The sequence below is a fragment of the Lytechinus pictus genome, chromosome 5 (genome assembly GCF_037042905.1).
Source record: "Lytechinus pictus isolate F3 Inbred chromosome 5, Lp3.0, whole genome shotgun sequence".
Classification (NCBI taxonomy): Eukaryota; Metazoa; Echinodermata; class Echinoidea; order Temnopleuroida; family Toxopneustidae; genus Lytechinus; species Lytechinus pictus.
Genome location: NC_087249.1, coordinates 40,273,577 through 40,293,905, shown reverse-complemented (window position 1 = coordinate 40,293,905; position 20,329 = coordinate 40,273,577). Strand labels below are relative to the sequence as shown.

The 20,329-nt window shown below is 37.4% G+C and overlaps 1 protein-coding gene across 1 annotated transcript; it reads left to right on the top strand.

Annotated features, from left to right (window-relative positions):
* Positions 1 to 1,955: 1,955 nt before the first annotated feature.
* Positions 1,956 to 15,996, top strand: LOC129261995 (probable protein phosphatase 2C T23F11.1). Its single transcript, XM_054900020.2, has 7 exons — positions 1,956 to 2,068; positions 7,312 to 7,443; positions 9,656 to 9,729; positions 10,193 to 10,334; positions 10,642 to 10,725; positions 12,069 to 12,214; positions 12,974 to 15,996. Exons 1-7 carry the CDS (start codon positions 1,990 to 1,992, stop codon positions 13,145 to 13,147), a joined length of 831 nt encoding a protein of 276 aa, XP_054755995.2. The 5' UTR covers positions 1,956 to 1,989; the 3' UTR covers positions 13,148 to 15,996.
* The last annotated feature ends 4,333 nt before the right edge of the window (positions 15,997 to 20,329 follow it).

The window sequence follows — 20,329 nt, the reverse complement described above, 5'->3', positions numbered from 1 at the left end:
TATAAACATAAGTATGTCATAATTGGATGGGTCAAGTGTAAAAAAATGGCTGTACTATCATCCTCTCTTCAGGCAGGCGGTGTAATCTTACTGTAGTTGATCTGGGGCCCGTTGCAGATAGAGTTGCAATCAATCGCAACTCTAAAATCATGCGTAACTTGATTTTCTACCAATCAGCAGCGCGCATTTGGGACTTGCAATTGATTTTTTTACTTGTGTTTAAACGCAACTCTTTCTGCATCTGACCCATTGTGTCTTTTCTGTTTTCAAATTCATTCATTCATAATTTCCCCTGAAAAATACTTGTAAATTTGGGCAACCTGCTTTAACTTGACCAATACTCAAAAGATACGGCATAGATGGTCCATTAAAAAAAAATTGAATATTTTTTCGTATACAGTACATGTATCTCCCCTCCAGGCCTGCGCACATTTAATGTGTGCACATGAAAACTGTAACTTTGTGGGCATTGTGGCTCTGGGTTCATCTTACACTATTGTAGATCTGACTGGAATTCACTGTCTTTTCTGCTTTTTATTTTGATCATGATACCCCTAATAAAGAGAAAGAATAGACTAAAAATGTGATTAATTTCAGAATCTGCCTATAACTGATCTTCTTGTGCCTATAGGGTAAGGTTTTTTCACAATTACCCATTTTTATGAAGGACAGCTCGGGGATTGAAATTCTCATTATTGCTGTTCACTGTGCAAAGGGCCATGGCATGAAAGCTTAACTGGAACTCATGTTGCCAAATGTATCACAATGAAAGTTTCTTTTAAGCTTTGGAACATCCCCTCGAGGTCTCACGCGCATAAAACATTCCCCATAGACTTGTGTGTTAAAATGGAACTTTTGAAAAATTCATATAAAATAAACGTGAAATTAGAGGGTCGAATGTTTACTACCATTGGATAGGATATATATCTGACATTCCATATCTGACCAGAGAAGGGTATCGTAGCCAGCTCATTTTAAAAATAAATGGCCATTTATGAAGATAACTATGATGGGATCAAATTTATCAACTGAAACAGTAAAGTAGCCCTAATTCTTCCGCCAGTCAAAAAAATAGTCCCAAATTCATTTTATATCTTCCCAATGTGGGCAAAGGAAGTTCATTAGTTACCATTTCTAGAATCAGTGTTAGATTTTCAATTATATTCATACACTTTTGTCATTCAGATATATCAAATTGAAAAAAATTTGAATGGGTTGGGTCGAACGAATATCTTTAGCCTTCCTGTTGTAATTAGGCTCATGGAACCTCGAAGTGGCTGCCACTGTCCCTGATTCATTCTTCACAAAACCAATATTCTGACTTCTGAAACCTATAAATAATTTGTACATGCAGGACTTCATATATATATTGAATATAATTGACAGAATCAAGGAATAGTTTTGAAAGTCAGATTGGATTAGCAGTTGTTGTTGATGGAAAAACGATTTTAAGTTGTGTATATACTGGTACAGTGCGTCCTATTCAAAACCTGCTACACAGTGCTCAAAAGATATTTTGTTTTATAGCAATCATATTAAAACCTGCTATCTACACAGTACACAAAAGACATTTCGTGCAGCAATCATATTAAAAATGCATGTTAGAGCGAATTGCAATATGATACCAGGTAAATTATTCCCTGTAATATGGTGTATAGTCTATGAAGCTCTGAAAGGTCAACTAGACTATAAATATTGCTGCATAGTGGTACTTTATCATTAGTATTGTTGTGTTTTAGGGGGTAGGGATGCTTTTTTTTTCAGACTAAAGTCTCAATTTAGACCTTTTCAACATATTTTCAGCCGTAGGAAACACCTTTTTCATGTAGGGAAGAGCTCATTTTGGATGATCTTCAGACTTTTTAAATCAATTCTATGTGTATATAGGATTGGGGGAGGTGGGGGGAGGGGCTGCATTCCTCACTCCATTCATTGAGTTTAATATTATAAAGTTGCTATTTTGCCTTAATATGTAAAATTCAACCAGATATGGAAGATGCACACACAATGATACTAAGTATTGATGGAGAGAACGATTCTTTCTTTGCAGTTTATGATGGACATGGAGGTAAGGCATTTTCATTGAAGATAATAATAATAAGAAATAATAATAATGAAATAATAATAATGATAATAATTGTAATAATAATGATAATAATGATAATGATAATAATAACAATGATGATGATAATAATAATTATTATTATTATACTATCATTGTTATATTCAGGGATGCCACTTCTTCGTCTTTATACGGAATTCCGGCTTTTTCCCTGCTATCTGTCTTATTTCCGTATTTCCGACTTTTCCTGTTTTCTGTGTATTAAAAAACCGGAAAGTCCTCTTTTTTCCCCCTCTCTCTCATGCATGTCGATCGACCGAGTGAGAGATATTTCCCCAAGATATTTGCTATAATTATAAACGTGCGCACTACGTTCATTGAGTTATGCTTTTATCGAGGCTTTCCGATTAGAATAAATGCTGGCCAATCAATGCGAGCGACAAGTTCCGAACGCACGCACATAGACAAGCGCAAAGCAGCGGCACGAATCGCGGTATAATAGCGACTGGTAAATACGTCTGTAAAGATGATGACGTCATCCAAGATGGCAACTTACGATGACCAACGAAGGAATCGTGGATGACAAAGTTTTGATCATCATTTGAAAGGAATTAGTGGTAACTGCGGTCTAAGGTAGATGTTTCTGAATTTTATATATTTTCTCGTAAGTTTGGATGTAATTATTTTTTTATAATGTGACATTTTATGTACCAAAAAACGATCCGAAAATTGGGTTTCCGCCGAATGTTAGATCTAACGTTACTGCTGCATGCTGATACGGAACCCAGGGAGCTCCGGCCAGGAAAGCGGGCCGGAGCTCCCTGGGTTAGCTGATACGTTGTCTTTATGTACGGGCCAACAACTCTTCAGTCTATGTATTGGTGAGTGAGCCAACGCGGTTCAGCTGAACAACCAAAATACAGAGACTGAAGCTTTTGGTCTAGCGTTCTATGAGAAACAAACAACAACTAACTACCATCAGTTTTTCGAACCTAATTGACTTTAAAGTCATCGATCACAACAAGGTATTAAGAAGTCACTTGGTCCTTCCCCCCCCCCCTCCTAATTTTTTTTTTTTTTTTTTTTTTTTTTTTTTTTTTTTTTTGCTTGTCCAATTTTTTACCCGTGTCCATCCCAAAATTTAAGGTGGACCCCCTAAATTTTTTTCTTTCTTGGACACTGTCCCGGCCCGCGATAAGTTTCAGTATTTTTGGAGGACACCTAGTGGCATCCCTGTATATTAGTCAGGGTTACCGATTTTTTTTTTAATTAAAAAAAAATCAGATTTATTTGATTTAAGGTGACAGGTGCCCTAAAAAAAAAAATTTTTAATGATTTTAATTTTTTTGTCTCCTTTGCTAGTTTCATGTGTGTACTTCATCATGCAACTTGTTTTATCTCAATATTCTACCTCTTTTTTTAATAAGAGGGGGGTTAAAACATATTTTCATACAATTCTCAAACCGGAAGTAGTATTTTACACACCGGAAGTGATTAAATCTGTCCCCAAAACCTTTGATGCTGCCTTTAAAAAAATCAGAAAATCCCCAGATTTTTTTGGCTGAAGCCCCAGATATTCCATGTAGCAAAGTGGACTACCACCCTCTGTTGGCCAAATAGGGAGAGCTACTGTATTGCACAATATGGCAGTGACTTCAAGTTACATACACTATGTGACAGACATGGCACGTTACAAATGTCCATTATTATTAGTATTATAACCCTTTCTTTATCGTGATATTATACAAAATTGAGGGTTTTTTTAATGAAAAATGTAATAACTTGCGTTCTAATCATTGGATTTGCATGAAATTTTGTAGAATTGTGTATCTTGAAGAGTACAACAAAATAATGATAGTTTTTGTGCATGGTACCCCCACAGGTGGAGTTGTGTATAAAAGTCCTTTCTGAATTTCTCATTATCTGACTGCTTGTTTAATCCATAATTTTTAAAATTCTACTCTGAATATTTCTTAAAGCCATCATAAATTCATCACAAAGATGTCAGAGAATTAAATTAATCCATCAAAACTTAAATTACACTCTATGTTGTGAAGCTATATAACCATAGAAAGTTCATATAGAGAAAAATCATGATTTTTAAAGTCGTGACTTTGAATGACCATATTTTGCTTATGCCTAAAGCTTATATGCCACAGTGCAAATTTTTGTGTAGATCAGCTCATAAGCTTTCCAAAAATATATAGTTTGTTGGGGTACAGGTACTTAGTAAGAATCCTATGCTTGATTATATACCCGTAGTCGTTTCCGCACGGTAATAGGGCACCTGTCACCTTAAATCAGAGTTTTTACATTTACATCAACATAATCAATATAATTCAACACATTCAATGAAAAATGTACAAAAATCAATGCTCACTTTTGGCAAAGGGCATGTTATATATGGTTGATGCCATGATAGTGAAGTTTGGCAGGAGCATTTTCTGTGCATTAATGAACCTTTCTCATTGTACTCGCTGAATGAAGCACAATCATACAGAAAGTTTGAACAAGCCTTGGTTCAAACTCCTCTTGGCTAAATTCTCTGTTGGAATTAAGGACTATAATAGTATAATGTCAGGGTTTATTACTTAAATTCCTTTTTATTTATTTTTTGTTCTGGAGTACCATTGCTATAGGTGTACAGTTATAATTTCTTTCAATAATACAATATTTCATAAAAAAAAGTATGTGTGATACGTAATGAGTTTGATTACTTTTCAATCAAAGAATAAAAACCACAGCAAAGCTTTTTTTTTTCAATCTGACATAGCTTATAATGCTGATTGCTACTTAATGTAGTGTTAGTTCTTTTTTTTTATCAGTTTGCAATAAAAAATGTTAATCATTTGTACACGTTTCAATGGAAGTGATTTAAATCAATGATTTAAAAAAAATCATAGTGAGAAATAATCATGATTTAAATCAGCCAATCCTGTTATTATCATCATCATCATTATTATTAGTAGTAATAGTAGTACTAGTGGTGGTGGTAGTAGTAGTAGTAGTAGTAGTAGTGGTGGTGGTGGTGGTGGTGGTGGTGGTGGTGGTGGTGGAAGTAGTAGTAGTAGTACATGTATTAGTAGTAGTAGTAGTAGTAGTTATTTAAGATTTATATAGCACTGTATCTGTTATAACGGCCCCCAAGACACACAGTGAACATTGGACATCAATACATAAAATTAAATCAGTATTAGTACATAGAATTGAACAAATTGACAAGATAAATCATGCAATCAGTTGATCTACAAGTTGGAAGTCAGAGTAACAAGTAAGTCCACAATAGTTGAGCAAATGCTTGCTTCATACTGTAAGGCTTTATCTTGTACGGCTTGCTTCATACTGTAAGGCTTTATCTTGTAGTGGAAGAGTTCTGGTGACTTGCCAGATTTGATGTCTGAAGGCAGTGTTGCATTTCGTTGAAATCATTATACATGTAGGCCTACTGAACATCTTACAAAAACCACCTTTTTGGCGTTAAATTTTTATCCGATTCGAGATCTGAAAGACATTTCCTTTTATCACCGAGAATGAGGGACATTGAACACACCTTTTATTTCAAATTATATCTGCATTTTGTATCATTATGCATGTTACTTTTAAAATTTGAAAATCATTTATATTTTGGACACACCCCAAAACAGATTGTATTTGTACAATATGAGGCTATAATGCACGTACAGTGCCCAGTACAGTCATATTTTTCATCACATTCATTACACACATTACACATCCATACATTTCTTGATGAGGTAATTCCCCTTGCACATTTTCAAAAGCTAAATCGGAATAATGATCACACAATTAGTGTAGATTACATGTATGCTAATTGCCTCCTAATTGGAAGGTTTGTGTTGAAAATGATCGTTCACGGCTCAATTGATTTGATGATGAAGTTGTAGGGACAGTGATTTTCCGTGATTGCGGAAAACGGACGGAATTCACGGAAAGGGCCTTTTGAAACGGAAAGTGGCATTTCAAACGGAAAATCACGGAAAACGTATTTTCCCTCAAAATACACAGAATAGCAACAGAAGTTACTCCAAAATCACAACAAAATGAGAATATTAAATGGCAACAAAACCCCAGAAAACACGATCTCACTTCGCTACTATCATGACAATTCACACATCGGGACTGCACTCGACATCAGCACACTCCATTGTACCCCGTACCCGGCCGGCCGGGTTGGGCTTCACATGCACACATTTCGTTCAACTAGTACTACACGGTCGTTTGTTGCTGCCCTCTACGTTTGAAGATGTAACAGCACGATATCGTGGTCTTAAAATCCAAGATGGCGGATTGGTAAAAGCCCTTGACTGATGATAACGATGTCCAAAAAACCCCAAAATTATCGATGAAATATCATTTCACCGTGAAATAATGCTAAAAATGTGAAAGGTGAGGATGTATGCATGCTAAATGGGTTTGTAAAAATATTTTATGCACCCGCATAGATCCGATTAGAACGGATTCTATTGTGTTGTTGGTACAGTAGCAGATACAAATTTTGACCAGTGCAAGTGTACGAGTTGTGATTTTGCTATTCAATGTGTAAACGGAATTGTCACTTTTCCGTGTGTACAAAGTTTATGGGGAAACGGAATTTCCATTTTCTGACATGCTGAAACGGAATTTGAGATTTTCTGAAACGGAAAAGGCAATTTTTTTAAACGGAAAATCACTGTCCCTAAAGTTGTTAATGGGGGTTAATGATTCTAATGCATCGAGGAAAAATTTCTGTACATCTCATGCATATTTCATTATGTGGGGGCGTTGTCTAGTGGTTACGACTCTTGTCTTTCAATCAGAGGAACGTGGGTTCGAATCCAAGGCATGGCATTTTTTCCTTCAGCAAGAAATTTACCTACATTGTGCTGCACTTGACTCAGGTGAGGTGAATGGGTACCTGGTAGGATATATTTGTTGAATGCTTTTTATAGTAGTTGCGCTATACAAATGGACCATATTATCATTATTATAATGCAAACATCTTTTGAAGTCAAACATTCTGCATAGACTGTAAAGTAAAGAATGCAGGTACAAGTTCTAATAGGAACGTTAATAAAGCAATAAAGCAAACTTGAAGTTTGACAACTGCAAGTGTCAACCGGCATCAAATGGTCACAAATGGTACCATCCTGATAACAAGCAATGAATACTATATTATTAAGCCAAGGACAAAGAAGGATATGAATTTAATGATCTTTTTCAACTTAATTTGTATCTTTCGTAATTTTCTTCAGGAGCAAAGGTAGCACGATATGCTGGAGAGCACCTGCATCGAAAGCTCACCAACCAACCAACATACAAGACTGGAAACATCCACTTAGCAATCAAGGAATCATTCTTAAACTTAGATGAAGATATGCTAAAAGGTATTTCTGTTGTGCTTTATACATTTATGTTGGGTAATCTCTGTCGATTCTTATAAAAGACTACCCAACTACCTGCAGAAGATTAAAGGGGAATCCAGCCTTGGCCATTAAATGTTGTGTTGGGAAGGAGAAAAATAAATTAAACAGAATGGTGAAAGTTTGAAAGAAATCGGACAAGCAATAAGAAAGTTATAGCTGCTTTGAAATTGAGATTACTAATACTATGTAGATTTCAAATTGGCAACTGAGTAAGTAAATTATGACAAGGGGCAAGGACAACTTTCCCATAGGCCATGTACTTTATTATCAGGGATTTGTGGTTTTCTCCGAAGTACCCATTCCCCTGGGGCAGTAATCTAAATATAACCCAGGTAGTATATTGTTTTATGTCCTCATGAAAGAAAAATATTAATTTGAAATAAAAGTTTTGGGAAAAAAAATCACATTTTCGCCATAATATGAATTGGAGTACATGGAAGAGTAGTCCTTGCCTTACATCACTATGACATCCCATATGCAGCCAATTTGAAGTCTCCATGGGTACAGTGATTACCAATATTTACAACTTTTAGAAATTTTCTTGTTGTTTGTCCAATATTGTTCAAACTTTCACATATCAACTTGTCTGATTTTTCTTTTCCTTATAAAAACAATTTTTTATTTGGGTTGGATTCCCCTTTAACTGAATTTTTGATAAGCTACAGATTTTCAACATTTCCCTAATTTATGCATTGATTTCTTTCATGGGATTGTGTGTAATCAAGAAGGATCTCCCTCTTTCCTCGGTAAATTCTCAATGAAAAATGAATAATAGAGTTGGCTGCTCTCAGTGCTCTGTTTGTGGTTGTGGGCCCCATCTTACAAAGAGTTCCGATTGATTCAATCAACCATAACTATGGAAAGCCAACAACGCCACCATCTAAAATACATGTTTCTTCATTGAAATATTTCCTAGATATGCTGTATATTCATACATTCATAGTTTTCTTGAAAATTCAGTGTGCTTCTATTTGTTTACAAAGGACATTTTGGAAATTTCCTGAAGAAAAAAATTATGACGTTGATTGATCATTCCTAAACTGCTTAAAGATATTATTAAAGATAGACTGTGGGATGGTCGCTAAAACTGTGACTTTCCGTGGGGCAGCAAATGCAACCACGGTTCTTGGATATGATAATATGTAAAATATTACGTGTGAATACATGCAACATGTTGCCATCCATCGCTGAATTCTGCTCCTGAACTCAAACTTAAGATGATAATATGCGAAATCGTACCATTGATTCGACTGGAAATTCCGCCATTCACCCCGTGTGTTAAGGACTTCCGCGAACGCGCGTAAGTGTGTACAATGCATGTATCCTCGTTCGCGTTTATTTATTTTTTATTCGATGAAAAACTAGAGACATTTTCCTTGCCCATCCCATAGTCTAAGAGTTATGATTGATCCAATCAGCTTCAAGTATATGGAAATATACTTGAGTTTGATTGGATCAATCATAACTCTTTGTAAGGCGGGGCCCTGGTTTGAATGGTAATTTAAGCAGGGTAAACAGGTCTTAAAGCAGATACGAACCAATAACGACATCTCGAGTCCTCAACTACTCACACCTGGCCAGTTTCCTGACCCATAATGCTAGTGTAGTCTAGTAATATACTCCCACTTGAATGATAACATGCTAATTAACTACTCAATACATTTATACCGCAATGATTACGTTACCAAGTAGCAAAATAATTACTTTTCCTCTCAAAACATTTTAGTTTCTCTATACAAATACAATTATAGGTCAATTTATTCTCTGTAGTATTAGTAGATATCTGAAAACGTATATTTAAAGACTATGTATTTATAACACACAGTCAATGAGAGACCACACACAGTTCACTCCCCCTTTAAATGGAAAATAATTTGCCTGGTGTAAATGGGCCTTTATGATCCATGTTGATGTTAGGAGGAGTGTAACCCCACATCGATTCGTCAAGGATGATTCACAAGTGAGATTACCTGTGGATTACGCTCAGATCAAAATGAAGTATCCCGTAGGCAGAAGCCTTTACCAAAAGAAGAGATGGGGATTTCCCCTTGAAACATGTAATATGCCAAGTGTCATCAGGCCCATTAGAATTGTTACAAGATTTTAATGGCAACATTATTCATTTATTTATCCTGACTACATTTTCTCTTTTAAAAAAAATCATTTCTTTTAGATGAAACAATGAAAGATGAACCAGCTGGTACAACAGCTCTAGTCGCTGTGTTGAAAAATAATAAAGTTTATTGTGTAAGTATTGTATTTAAGTCCTGAGTTTTCAGGAGGGGGGTGTATAATCCTTTCCCGAGCTATTGGCTAAAATATCTGTACCTGGAATGATACATTTGTGAATTTAATGATATATTAATGATAATAATGATAATATTAATAAAGGCTCTTAATCAGGCACTGTTACATTACCCTTGCAAAAATAGTCTACCAATTTGGGTGTTTGGTGCTTACTAATTAATTAGGAAACTCTTTTGGTACCCATTTATTCTCTCGGGTTGAGTGCAGCACGAATGTGGTGAATTTCTTGCTGAGAGTCAGAACTACTAGACAATTATGCTTCTAGATATTATTGTTGTTGTTAATATGGTTTTGTTGATGTTGTTCTTTGATTTTGTTATTACTGCTGTTATTGTTGTTATTATTATCATCATCATCATTATTAATTATGATTTACTTTGTATTTTTCCACTTATATTTCTAGGGAAATGTAGGTGATTCGCGTTGCGTGATGAGTATCTGTGGTCATGCGAAGCCTCTGTCGTTTGACCACAAACCGGGCAATGAGAACGAGAGTAGGAGAATAATCGCAGCTGGTGGATGGGTAGAATTTGATAGAGTAAATGGTAAGATGATTTGAATTTGGGACTGTTACATATTAAGCTGCAGGTAAAGTTATGCCCTACATTACAAAATACCGGAACATGGTCTTGTGCTAAATGTGATAACTCAATTTTCCCCCTATATTGAAAGAGAATGAAATTCATTGAACAAGTTGGCTTTGAGCACATACTTTACAGATTTAGTATACGAAAGCTATTGTCAAAGATTATATCTATAAATTATCAGTCCATTCCATGCTTGAAAAGGGGTTTTATATAAATAAAACAGAGCTTTATTCCAAAGAAATATTAATGTTTTTGTCTGTTGCAGGAAACCTTGCATTATCAAGAGCATTAGGAGATTTTGTCTTCAAAAGGAATACGAGGAAACCGCCAGAGGAACAGATAGTGACGGGTGAGTAGTGATTCCATGTTAGTCGATTTGGTAGAGTGCCCTCGTGGAGGCCATTGGCCTGATCCTAACTGAGTAGTACCAGATAATGTGTCATGTCTTCTGGCCAGGAGCATGGCAGTTGATATATTGTTGTGGCTAGATGCCTTGGAAAATGCCAGTTTCTTTTCTCATCCTCCACTCCTGCTTTCCATCCCTCCCTGATTACACCTCTTCCCCTTCTCCACTCCCCAGCCTAGCCTTCTTGCCCTTTTTTCCCTTTCCCCTCTTTCTACTATTTCTCTTTCCCCCTCTTTCTGCTATTTCTCTTTCCCCACTCCCCCCTCTCCTCTCCCCCTCCTTCCCTCTCCCTCTCTTCCCCTCTTTCTCTTTTCCCACTGCCCCTCTTCCCCTTATTCCCCTTCTCCCCATCTTCCTATCCCCCCTTCATCTTGTCCCCTTCTCTCCTTCCTCTCCCCCTCTTCCCCACTTCCCCTCCTTCACCTCTTCCACTCTTGCCCTCCCTCTGCCCCCCCTCTTTCTCTCCCCCTCTTCCTCTATGTCCACTTCCTCTTCCCCTCTTCCCTCTCTCCATTTCTTCTCTTTACACACTCCTCCTTCTCCCCCTCTTCCACTGTCTGTTCCTCATCTCCCATTTTCCTTCTCTGACTCCACCTCTCTCCCTCTTACTTTATCCATCTTCCCCCCTCTTCCTCTTTCCCCATTTATCCTACTTCTTCCCCTTCTCCACCTGTTCCACTGTCTCCTCCCCCCATGCAGTTCCACCTTTCTCCCTCCTCTTCTCATCATCTTCCCCTCCTCCATCTCCTATTTCCCCTCTTCCTATTCCCTCTTTTCCAATATTCCCTTCCTCCTACTCTTTCTCTCCCTGATAACACATGTTACCCTCTCCTCCCTGCCTCTTCCCACTCTTCCTCTTGCCCCCCCCCCCTCCCCTCCCCTTCCCTATTCTTATTGTGCATCTTCCCCCTACCTTCTTTCTACTACCTCCTTTCTCCCACCTCTTCTACCTCACTCTTCTCTCCTCACTCCCTGCCTTTCCCCTTCCTCTCTAAGAATTGAATTATGAGGTTTCCTCTTTTTGATTAAAAAAAGAGGAAACTTTGGAAAATGCAAGGAACAAGCCACAGTGCAGAGAAGATCAAAACAATCTGTATAAAAAATTGCATGGGTCATATTGTGTTTACCTCTGGATCCAAACTCTGAATCTGATTGTTATTATGTAAAGAGTCCAAACAATTAATAACAAACAATTATTTTGATTATTACATTTGCAGTATTTCATATCTTCCTCCAGTTACATGTAAGTCAGTGTCATTGAAATATTATTTGATCCTTCTTTTCAGCCTTACCCGATGTAACCGAAACAGAAATCAATTCTGATTGCGAGTTCTTATTATTAGCATGTGATGGTATCTGGGATGTGCTCACTAATCAGGAAGTAGTGGACTTTGTACGAACCAGGATAGCAAACAAAATGGATGAAGGACAGGTATGTTAAACTTTTCATTCAGAAAACTTTGTTTGGAAAAACTTTCAGAAGTTTTTATACCATACCCTCACTGATATCAATAATAATATGCATTTAATGTCTGTTGCTGAGCTAGCGCCAGTAGCATCTTCGAACGGTGTGTGTGCTTTACATAATACCATTATCATTACTATAGTATATAGTGCTATCCGTCTAGATATAATTTAGATAAGAGGTACATGGAATCTAGGTACTATTATTAATACCCTGGCATTAGCTTCCAGTGCTCACTGCATTGAAGAAATTATCCTGCCCGGTACATGTACCATTCATCTCACCTGGGTTGAGTGCAGCAAAATGTGGGTAAATTTGTTGCTGAAGGAAAACATACCATGGCTGGGATTCGAAACCACACATCACTTTTCTTCATCCGAAACAATCTTTAAAACTCCGTAGGTTGTCAGGATGGAGGTTTGGGGGATCTTCGTCTGTATATTATCATTTCTATTCTGATGCATTCTGTTTTTCAGGTGTAAGTTACTTGTGATCTTTCACACCATACTGTACACACTTCAGGGTATCTGGGGACACAAAATATTTAACTCTAATAGAATAATTTAATTTAATATCAAAAGAACTACTCTTATTCTGAATCTGTTGTACCAATGTTTTTATAGAACATTTAAAGGTTTCAAATGGATTAAGTACAACTTCTATTTGTATACTGTATTTCTTCCTTAACCCAAATTGTATTTCATATTCTTATTCTTTTATAAACAGATATGCGAAGAATTAATGAACAGATGTCTGGCTCCGGATTGCTCGATGGGCGGGCTTGGCTGCGATAACATGACCGTGGTCCTGGTTAGCTTGCTTCAAGGAAAATCATACGATGAACTCAGTGCCAAGTGCGCGAAACCAAAGTCAGACAAGTGTCCGTTTGAGATGGAGTAAACGCTTCAGGAGCAGCTGCGGGGAGGAGGTTCCGGTCGGTGCATTAATCTCAAAGTGGACGCTGCGTGAACGGTACCGGAGCCAATTACATGGACAGGACAGTATAGGACGGCTTGTTACCTACTGTGAGAAGAACCGCTGACTCTGTTCCACCTGGGGCCTGTTTCATGAAGCTTCTTATCGGTGATTTTCACTGACGTATCTACTCTTGGCCAATCAGATGGAAGGAATTCAGTAGCTTGTAACAAATAGTGAAGATCACTGAGTATTTGTTTCGTGGAAGACTTCCCTGTTCTGCAAAGGAAACTAGTCTGTCTTCGTAAGCTTAGGGTGTGGGGGGGGGGGGTGGGTTGGTAGAACATTTGACATTATCCATTTTGACAGCATAGTACATGTTATTGTTTTTCCATGATCACGACAGATATCACAAAATTCTTTATATATTATTTTGTTGTATATAGTGATATTGTTGGAGAAAACAACACTATCTCTCTGTTATAATCTTTTTTTTTGTTTAGTTTTGTTTGAAGGGAGATATATCTTTTTTTGTTTTCACTCCAAACATGACTTCTTGACCTCGTGATCCTCCCAGAATGCATTGATAATTGTTCTACTTCCTCTACATCATTTCATATTGATCAGATGCACGTCCAGCATGCCTTTTCTGCTTCTTACAACACCGATTTTATTAGGTATGCCTCAGATGTTATGATCGATTAATAATTATAGGCATTCATATAGCGCATCTATCTAGAAATATTATATTCCGAGGCGCAATGTTATTATTACCCCAGCTTTAGCTCAAGCTGCCTTTCAGCGCTCATGCATTCACGGAATTAATCCTGCCGAGTACCCATTCACCTCACCTGGGTTGAGTGCAGCACAATGTGGATAAATTTCTTGCTGAAGGTTTTTACGCCATGGCTGGGATTCGAACCCACAACCCTCTTTTTCAAAGTCAGAAGAATAATCCACTGGGCGAACAATGCTCCATTAGATAGCTTAGATTGCTTCCTCCCTCCCCTTCAAGATCTGGGTCCTATAACACAAAAGTTAGCGATTAGTGCTCACGATTAATTGTACATTGTAGTGAATGCAATCAATTGTAGAAAGATGTTATACGGTCATTGCTAAGCTTCCAATTCATCTAATTGCCAACTCGTCTACTATCATTTGGTCTACCATCAGTTCGTCCACTCACCACATGGTCTACTTTCATTTAGTCTAATGCCATTCCGTCTAATAACCAGTTAGTCCAATAGTCATTTAGTCCATATACCATCTGGTCTAATTAAACTAAAGTGGTAATTGTGCAAAATGAAGGAAAAGAAAATGGGTATTAGACAAACTGGTTATTAGATGAAATGGTAATAGACAAACTGGTGATTAGACGAAGTGTTGATTGGACCAAATGGTTATTGGACCAAATGGTTGTTAGACGAAATGTTGATGGACGGAATGGCATTATAATAAATGAAGGTAGACCATGTGGTGAGTGGACGAGTTGACAGTGGCTCAGTCGGTAAAGCGTCTCGTCTGCCTGTCAAACCAAAGATCATGGGGTAGAGTCCACTCCAGGCAGATGACTGAAGCCAGTGCGTTGTGTGTAAACGTCTCTCCCCTGTTGCATAAATTCTTGCTATGTTACAGTGGAAAACACTCCATCCCTCGCATAGGACATTAAATGGAGGCCCGGTGTAGAGGAGAGTCACCACCTTGGCACGTTAGGAACCCACTGCACTGTTCGTATAAGAGTAGGGGGAAACCCCGGTGTAGTAGTCCACCCGCACTTCCCCAATCAGTTATATCGGGAGGAGAGACCTGCGGGTCACAGTGATTCAGTTCGCTTCTCGCCTCCCTGGCACAGGTGACGCCAAACAAATAATAATAATATACTTGAGGTTGATTATATTGAATTGAATTCATTTATTTTCCATTAAAAACATGCAAAATCAAGAATATACTTGTAAACATTGAAAAGTATAAAAAATAGACATACAAATGACTTATCATACTTAAAAAATAAATGGAAAAATACTTTGTTTTATATATACATATTAGGAAAATTGGATGGAAGCCGTATGCTTTTAGGGTTGGGTCACCCAGGGGCGTTGATGTGTATATCACTCGTACATGTTACTCTTTTTATGACGGGGCGCTGATGTGTTATCAGAACAGCACTATATTCGAGGTTTCGGATGTTTTTATTTAGTCCTTGCTTTATATTCATCTTCAGTGAGTTCATATGTCTACACCTTCTTTTCATTTGGAGGTTTCAGATATTGCTAATCGGCCCTTGCTTGTACAATATCTTCAGTGCATTCACATACTTGAATTTCATCCTGTGTATTGTGTTTTGAGTATTTGACGTTGAATATCATTTACATAATTATTTCTTAGTGTGGCATTATACCCGTGAAGTATGACATATGATTTTGACTACTATTAAGCACACGCAAACAGATCTTTATTTACTTGGTTGTTTTCTATGAGCGTAGATATATTTTATACTACAAATAATCTACTGAATTTTTGAAACTCAGAATTGTTTTTTTCTTGTCCTGATTTTAAGCGGACTTTTTCCTGTTGAATTTATTCATGAGGTTATTAACTCACTACGTTATGATGACCAGGGATCTGTTTCATATTTAAAAAATGAGCAATTTCCATAGCATGTCTACAATCAGCCAATCAAATTGAAGGATTTCAGTAGCTTTAAACTGCTATTGCAAGTTTGGTGTTATAACAAGTTTTATGAAACAGGTTCCTGATGTAGGGTGCACTTAAAACTTTGAATAAAGGATTAAAGGATCATGCATTGAAAAAAAATATTGCTTTGATACGATGAATCTGATTACTGCAAGTTTTATTTTTCCCACTGCCTAGCACAGGTGATTATAATCTGTGCACATTTTCAATATTTTGCAAAGAGTGAAATTGGAAATTTCTGTATGACTGGGATAAGCTGTATATGTATGCAAAGTTTGTACGCGCTAACTTCCAACTCGAAGGCCCGTATTCTGTCATCGAGTTTGGTCTAACTCTGGGCTGAAATTATGGGAAGCCATACATGTCAAAATTTTGTGTACATTTTATGCTAATCATGTTTACTGTGCTCTTTTCTAATCCTGGAATGGTGACGACTACTGTCTGATTTATCCTTCCCAGATATTTAAAAATGTTTTGAGAGTCAAATGAGCTGGTACATTGAACCTCCTTCGTTAGAGACTTATGTCACAACTTGCTGTCCATAGTCAAACCACAGCTTTAGACCACAGAGTTTGAATCAAACGTGACTTCAGAATACAGGCTTGAGAGGGTGTCGCAAGAAAATATTTGCAATCAATTGCAAATAGCAGTAGCAAAATCACAAGTATAGCAAATCAATAAGACTTGCGATTGATTTTTAAGACCTTGAATTTACCAGCCATTCGGTGGTTTCACCATACGGTGCGCCATCTATCGGTTGCAGCGGACAGGCCAATTTCTAACTTCAGGGTTGACATGCGCTCAGCAGGCGAAGGCAGCGCACAGTGCTAGTGTACTGTACGTGACTGTGATGCTTAAAAAATGAAGACCATAATAAGATGAAAGCGGAAGAAGAATTCAACTGAAAACAGTCTAAATTTCGCAAAGAAATATGCAGAAAATGTCTCTCCAGTCACCTCCTGGACCCTGGTAAACAGCATAATTTCATGCAGGCCGGCCGAGCCGTGTCGGCCAGCACAGCATAATCGCATGCATGCACTAGCGCGTGCAGTAGATCTCGACTTTTACCCATGAGGCATTGCGAATTTTTGCCTGTCCGCTGCAACCTATAGATGGCGCACCGTATTGTGAATCCACCGAATCGATTGCAAGTTTCCTGCAGCGTCTGATTGAATCTAAAGTCATATTTAGGACTCTTCCTTCTCAACGAAAAAGCACATTACAAAATAACAGCAGAGTTGGCTTGTCTTGATTAACTCCAGGGGGGTGTGTTTCACTATTTCTAAGTGTTACTTAGACCACTTTCATACTGACAGCCGAAGTGGAGTTACTCCGGAGCGAAGTCCAGAAGGAGTTACTCCACTTAAATGGGCAGTATGAAAAGTCTAGGATTATTTCAATTTGAGAAGAGGGTTACAAACGGATTTAGTTCGCACGGGAAGTGCAGGAACGCCTATCTCGCGCGTCACTTAATTCATTTCCGCATGGGGGAACTGGCTTGGAAACCACTGAAACGACTGTGAATACACCGCTGCGGAGCTTGCCAGTTTGAAAGGCGGTGTCATGTCGGTCCGCAGTACAAGCGTATCAACTCAATCCGGAGTAACTCCACTTCGCCTTCAGTATGAAAACATGCTTGAGTCATGCGTAAAGGTCTAGTCCACCCCCACAGAAAGTTGATTTGAATAAAAAGAGAAAAAAATCGGATGAAAAATAAAAAAGTTATGACATTCTTAAATTTCGCTTAATTTCTCAAGACAGTTATATGCACATCCGGGTTGGTATGCAAATGAGGTGACTGATGACATCGTCCACTCACTATTTCTTTTGTATTTTATGAAATGAAATGTGAAATATTATAATTTTCTCGTCACTGTCATGTAAAAGGAGATTTATTCCTCCCTAAATATTTGGAATTACCATTGTTTTAACATTTTGTGGTTCAGACAATTTTGTTCTTATTGTCAAATTTGCAAAAATTGAAATATTGCATAATTCAAACAATTGAAAAAAAAATAATGTGAGTGAGGGACATCATGAACTATCTAATTTGCATGTCACTGAGTGGCACATATGACTATTTTGTGAAAAATAAGCAAAACTTCAAAATGTCATTATTTTACATCCAATTTTGATGAAATTTTCAGCGTAATGCTTGTTGAATTTTTCTATATAGATTTAAATCAACATTTTTTTAGGGTGGACTTTACCTTTAAACACCAATGTGCACGTAGGTAGTGCGCGTCCCATGCGCTTGATGCGGTGATGCTGTGTATAGTGCAGACAAATGTAAAGTGCCACTCTAAGTCCCATTAAATCTCTGTAAAACACACCCCCCCCCCCTGAATAATATACATGTAGATTCAAAACATACTTGTCTAGCTAATGGGTTCTAGCATTTGTGCACCAGCTTCCCGAGAGAGGAGATATCAAGTTATACATATCTCGAAGAAATGTAACAATGGTGAATATGAAAGAAAAATCAAGTATTTCGTGTGTGAAAAAGATGCACAATTTTATTGCTTGTCATTAACTGTAATATATGTTAATTGCATTAATACTGTTTTTTCAGGAGGGGTTAAAATACATGTATAACTGTCTGAATTGTACATGAATCTGTATTATAAACAAAAGAAGATGATAGATTTTATGTATATGATGTTTGTGTATTCAGAGTCAGTGCTATATAGAGTGAGGAATCAAATTCTTTGTAGAACTTTAAAATTTGAGGACCTAATAATTAAACTGAGTGTTGTGTACTGTTTTGATTTTATTATTATTTTTTGTAGATGAAAAATGTGATGGACTTGTATTTCAAATTGAGGTCTTCCGACCATGTGTTGTTGCATAAAGCCAGTCAAGCTCGGCCGCTGTGTGCCGCTACTTCTACATGTTTGTGTCAGTAAAATGCTTGTTTTGAAGATACCATAGCCCTTCTTTAGGAAATCCTGTCGCACATGTACCATGAAGGTTAAGACTATATTACTGTCGATTCATCAGACTGTTTTGGAAGCTTTCAGTCAGCCTACAAATCTTGGACTGCTATTTTTTCCGGTCTGGCCTCAATTTCTAATAAAAAAAGAGAACTTTGAAAAATCGTTCAAGGCGAGACTCAACCTGCGTCAAAGATCTTGACTGCAGTAAACTCACAGTAGCGCATCGTCTTACCCCCACACCAGTCAAGCTGGTTGGAAATTACGCTATATTCTGTTACCATGAATATTCATGAGGCGTAGTCTGACTAAATAAAACCTATTTGGTACCGAGTCTGCCGAATCGACTCCAATATAGTCTTAACCTGCCGTGAAGGACTGGACAAGGGAGACATGAAAACTCTATTATATTCCTCTTCATTTTTCTCTCTCTTTTAATCCAGAATATTCTCTATTAGTCACACCATTTTATCTCCCCATCCTTGGTTGCATTATTATGCACAGAAATGGGTCAGTGTCACTATTGTGCTATTTTTCAATAGCTCTGATATTTTGAAATAACGTTTTAAAAAAGATATCTTTTCCAGAGAAAATGTGATTTATCCAGGAATTCTATATTAAATTTGATATAGTATTGAGTAAAAGAGAAGGGTTTTAGATTACTTATTTTGCAGAAAAGATTGCAATTCTCTTCAGAAATTCTTTAATATTACCAAGAGTCAAACTTCATTTAAGGTATTAAAATCCATGCCTGTGGTATCCAAATCTTTGTCGTTAAAGATGCTGGTTGTGAAAGCCTTTTTTTTTTGCCAAGTTTGGCTCAATCTAAGTGTTGTACCCCCTTTCCCCTTCCCATACAGGTGCTTGATTTCCATTTTCAGAAAAGGGCGATTTACTACCTCTCGTCTAAATAACCTTGATGCTCGGTGATTGTGGAAATGATCGGTCGTTCACTGAAGTGCAAAGAGAGCACAAGCAAGCTTTATGAGGGGACCAATGGCTTGATATTCTCTCCGAGGGACCTTTTATGGGCATTTCATACATCATATTTATTACGTCAAATGCAAGGGACGGAGGGTACTAGGAACTTCAAAGTTGCGGCTAGGAGCCAACCTTGTCTTTAAAGTCTTTGGGTGCATTTGGGAGTTCAAGCCCCGGCCGTGTTAGAGATAGAGAGATAGAGCAACTTTTATCTCGCACTGCTCGGTGGCTGCTGGGTGCACGATCAATTGGGCAAAATGAATTTTCTGAGGATTTCTCTTTTTTACTTCTTTTTTTAACAAATAATAATAATTGTTCTGGGGTAGAATGAAGCTTTCAATATATGTTTGAAGGTACTTTATGCTGATGATAAAGAGAAAGGTGCTTGGGTTATGGGGTTTGAAAAACCTTTTTGAATCGGGCAATTTTGTGCGATCCGTGACACGGTATTGCAAAATATCTTGTAGCTTAGAATAGATACATGATGTAACCTCCATCTTTTTGTGTCACATAATTGAAGTTGGACGAAAATTCTCCAAGGGTTAGATCCCCTCGTCAT

What these genes read in the sequence shown, in the direction of transcription:
- LOC129261995 (XM_054900020.2), top strand. Translation starts at nt 1,990, where the DNA reads ATGGAAGATGCACACACAATGATACTAAGTATTGATGGAGAGAACGAT. An exon ending in AGTTTATGATGGACATGGAG is followed by an intron (nt 2,069 to 7,311) that starts GTAAGGCATTTT and finishes AATTTTCTTCAG; the next exon opens with GAGCAAAGGTAGCACGATAT. An exon ending in AAAATAATAAAGTTTATTGT is followed by an intron (nt 9,730 to 10,192) that starts GTAAGTATTGTA and finishes TTATATTTCTAG; the next exon opens with GGAAATGTAGGTGATTCGCG.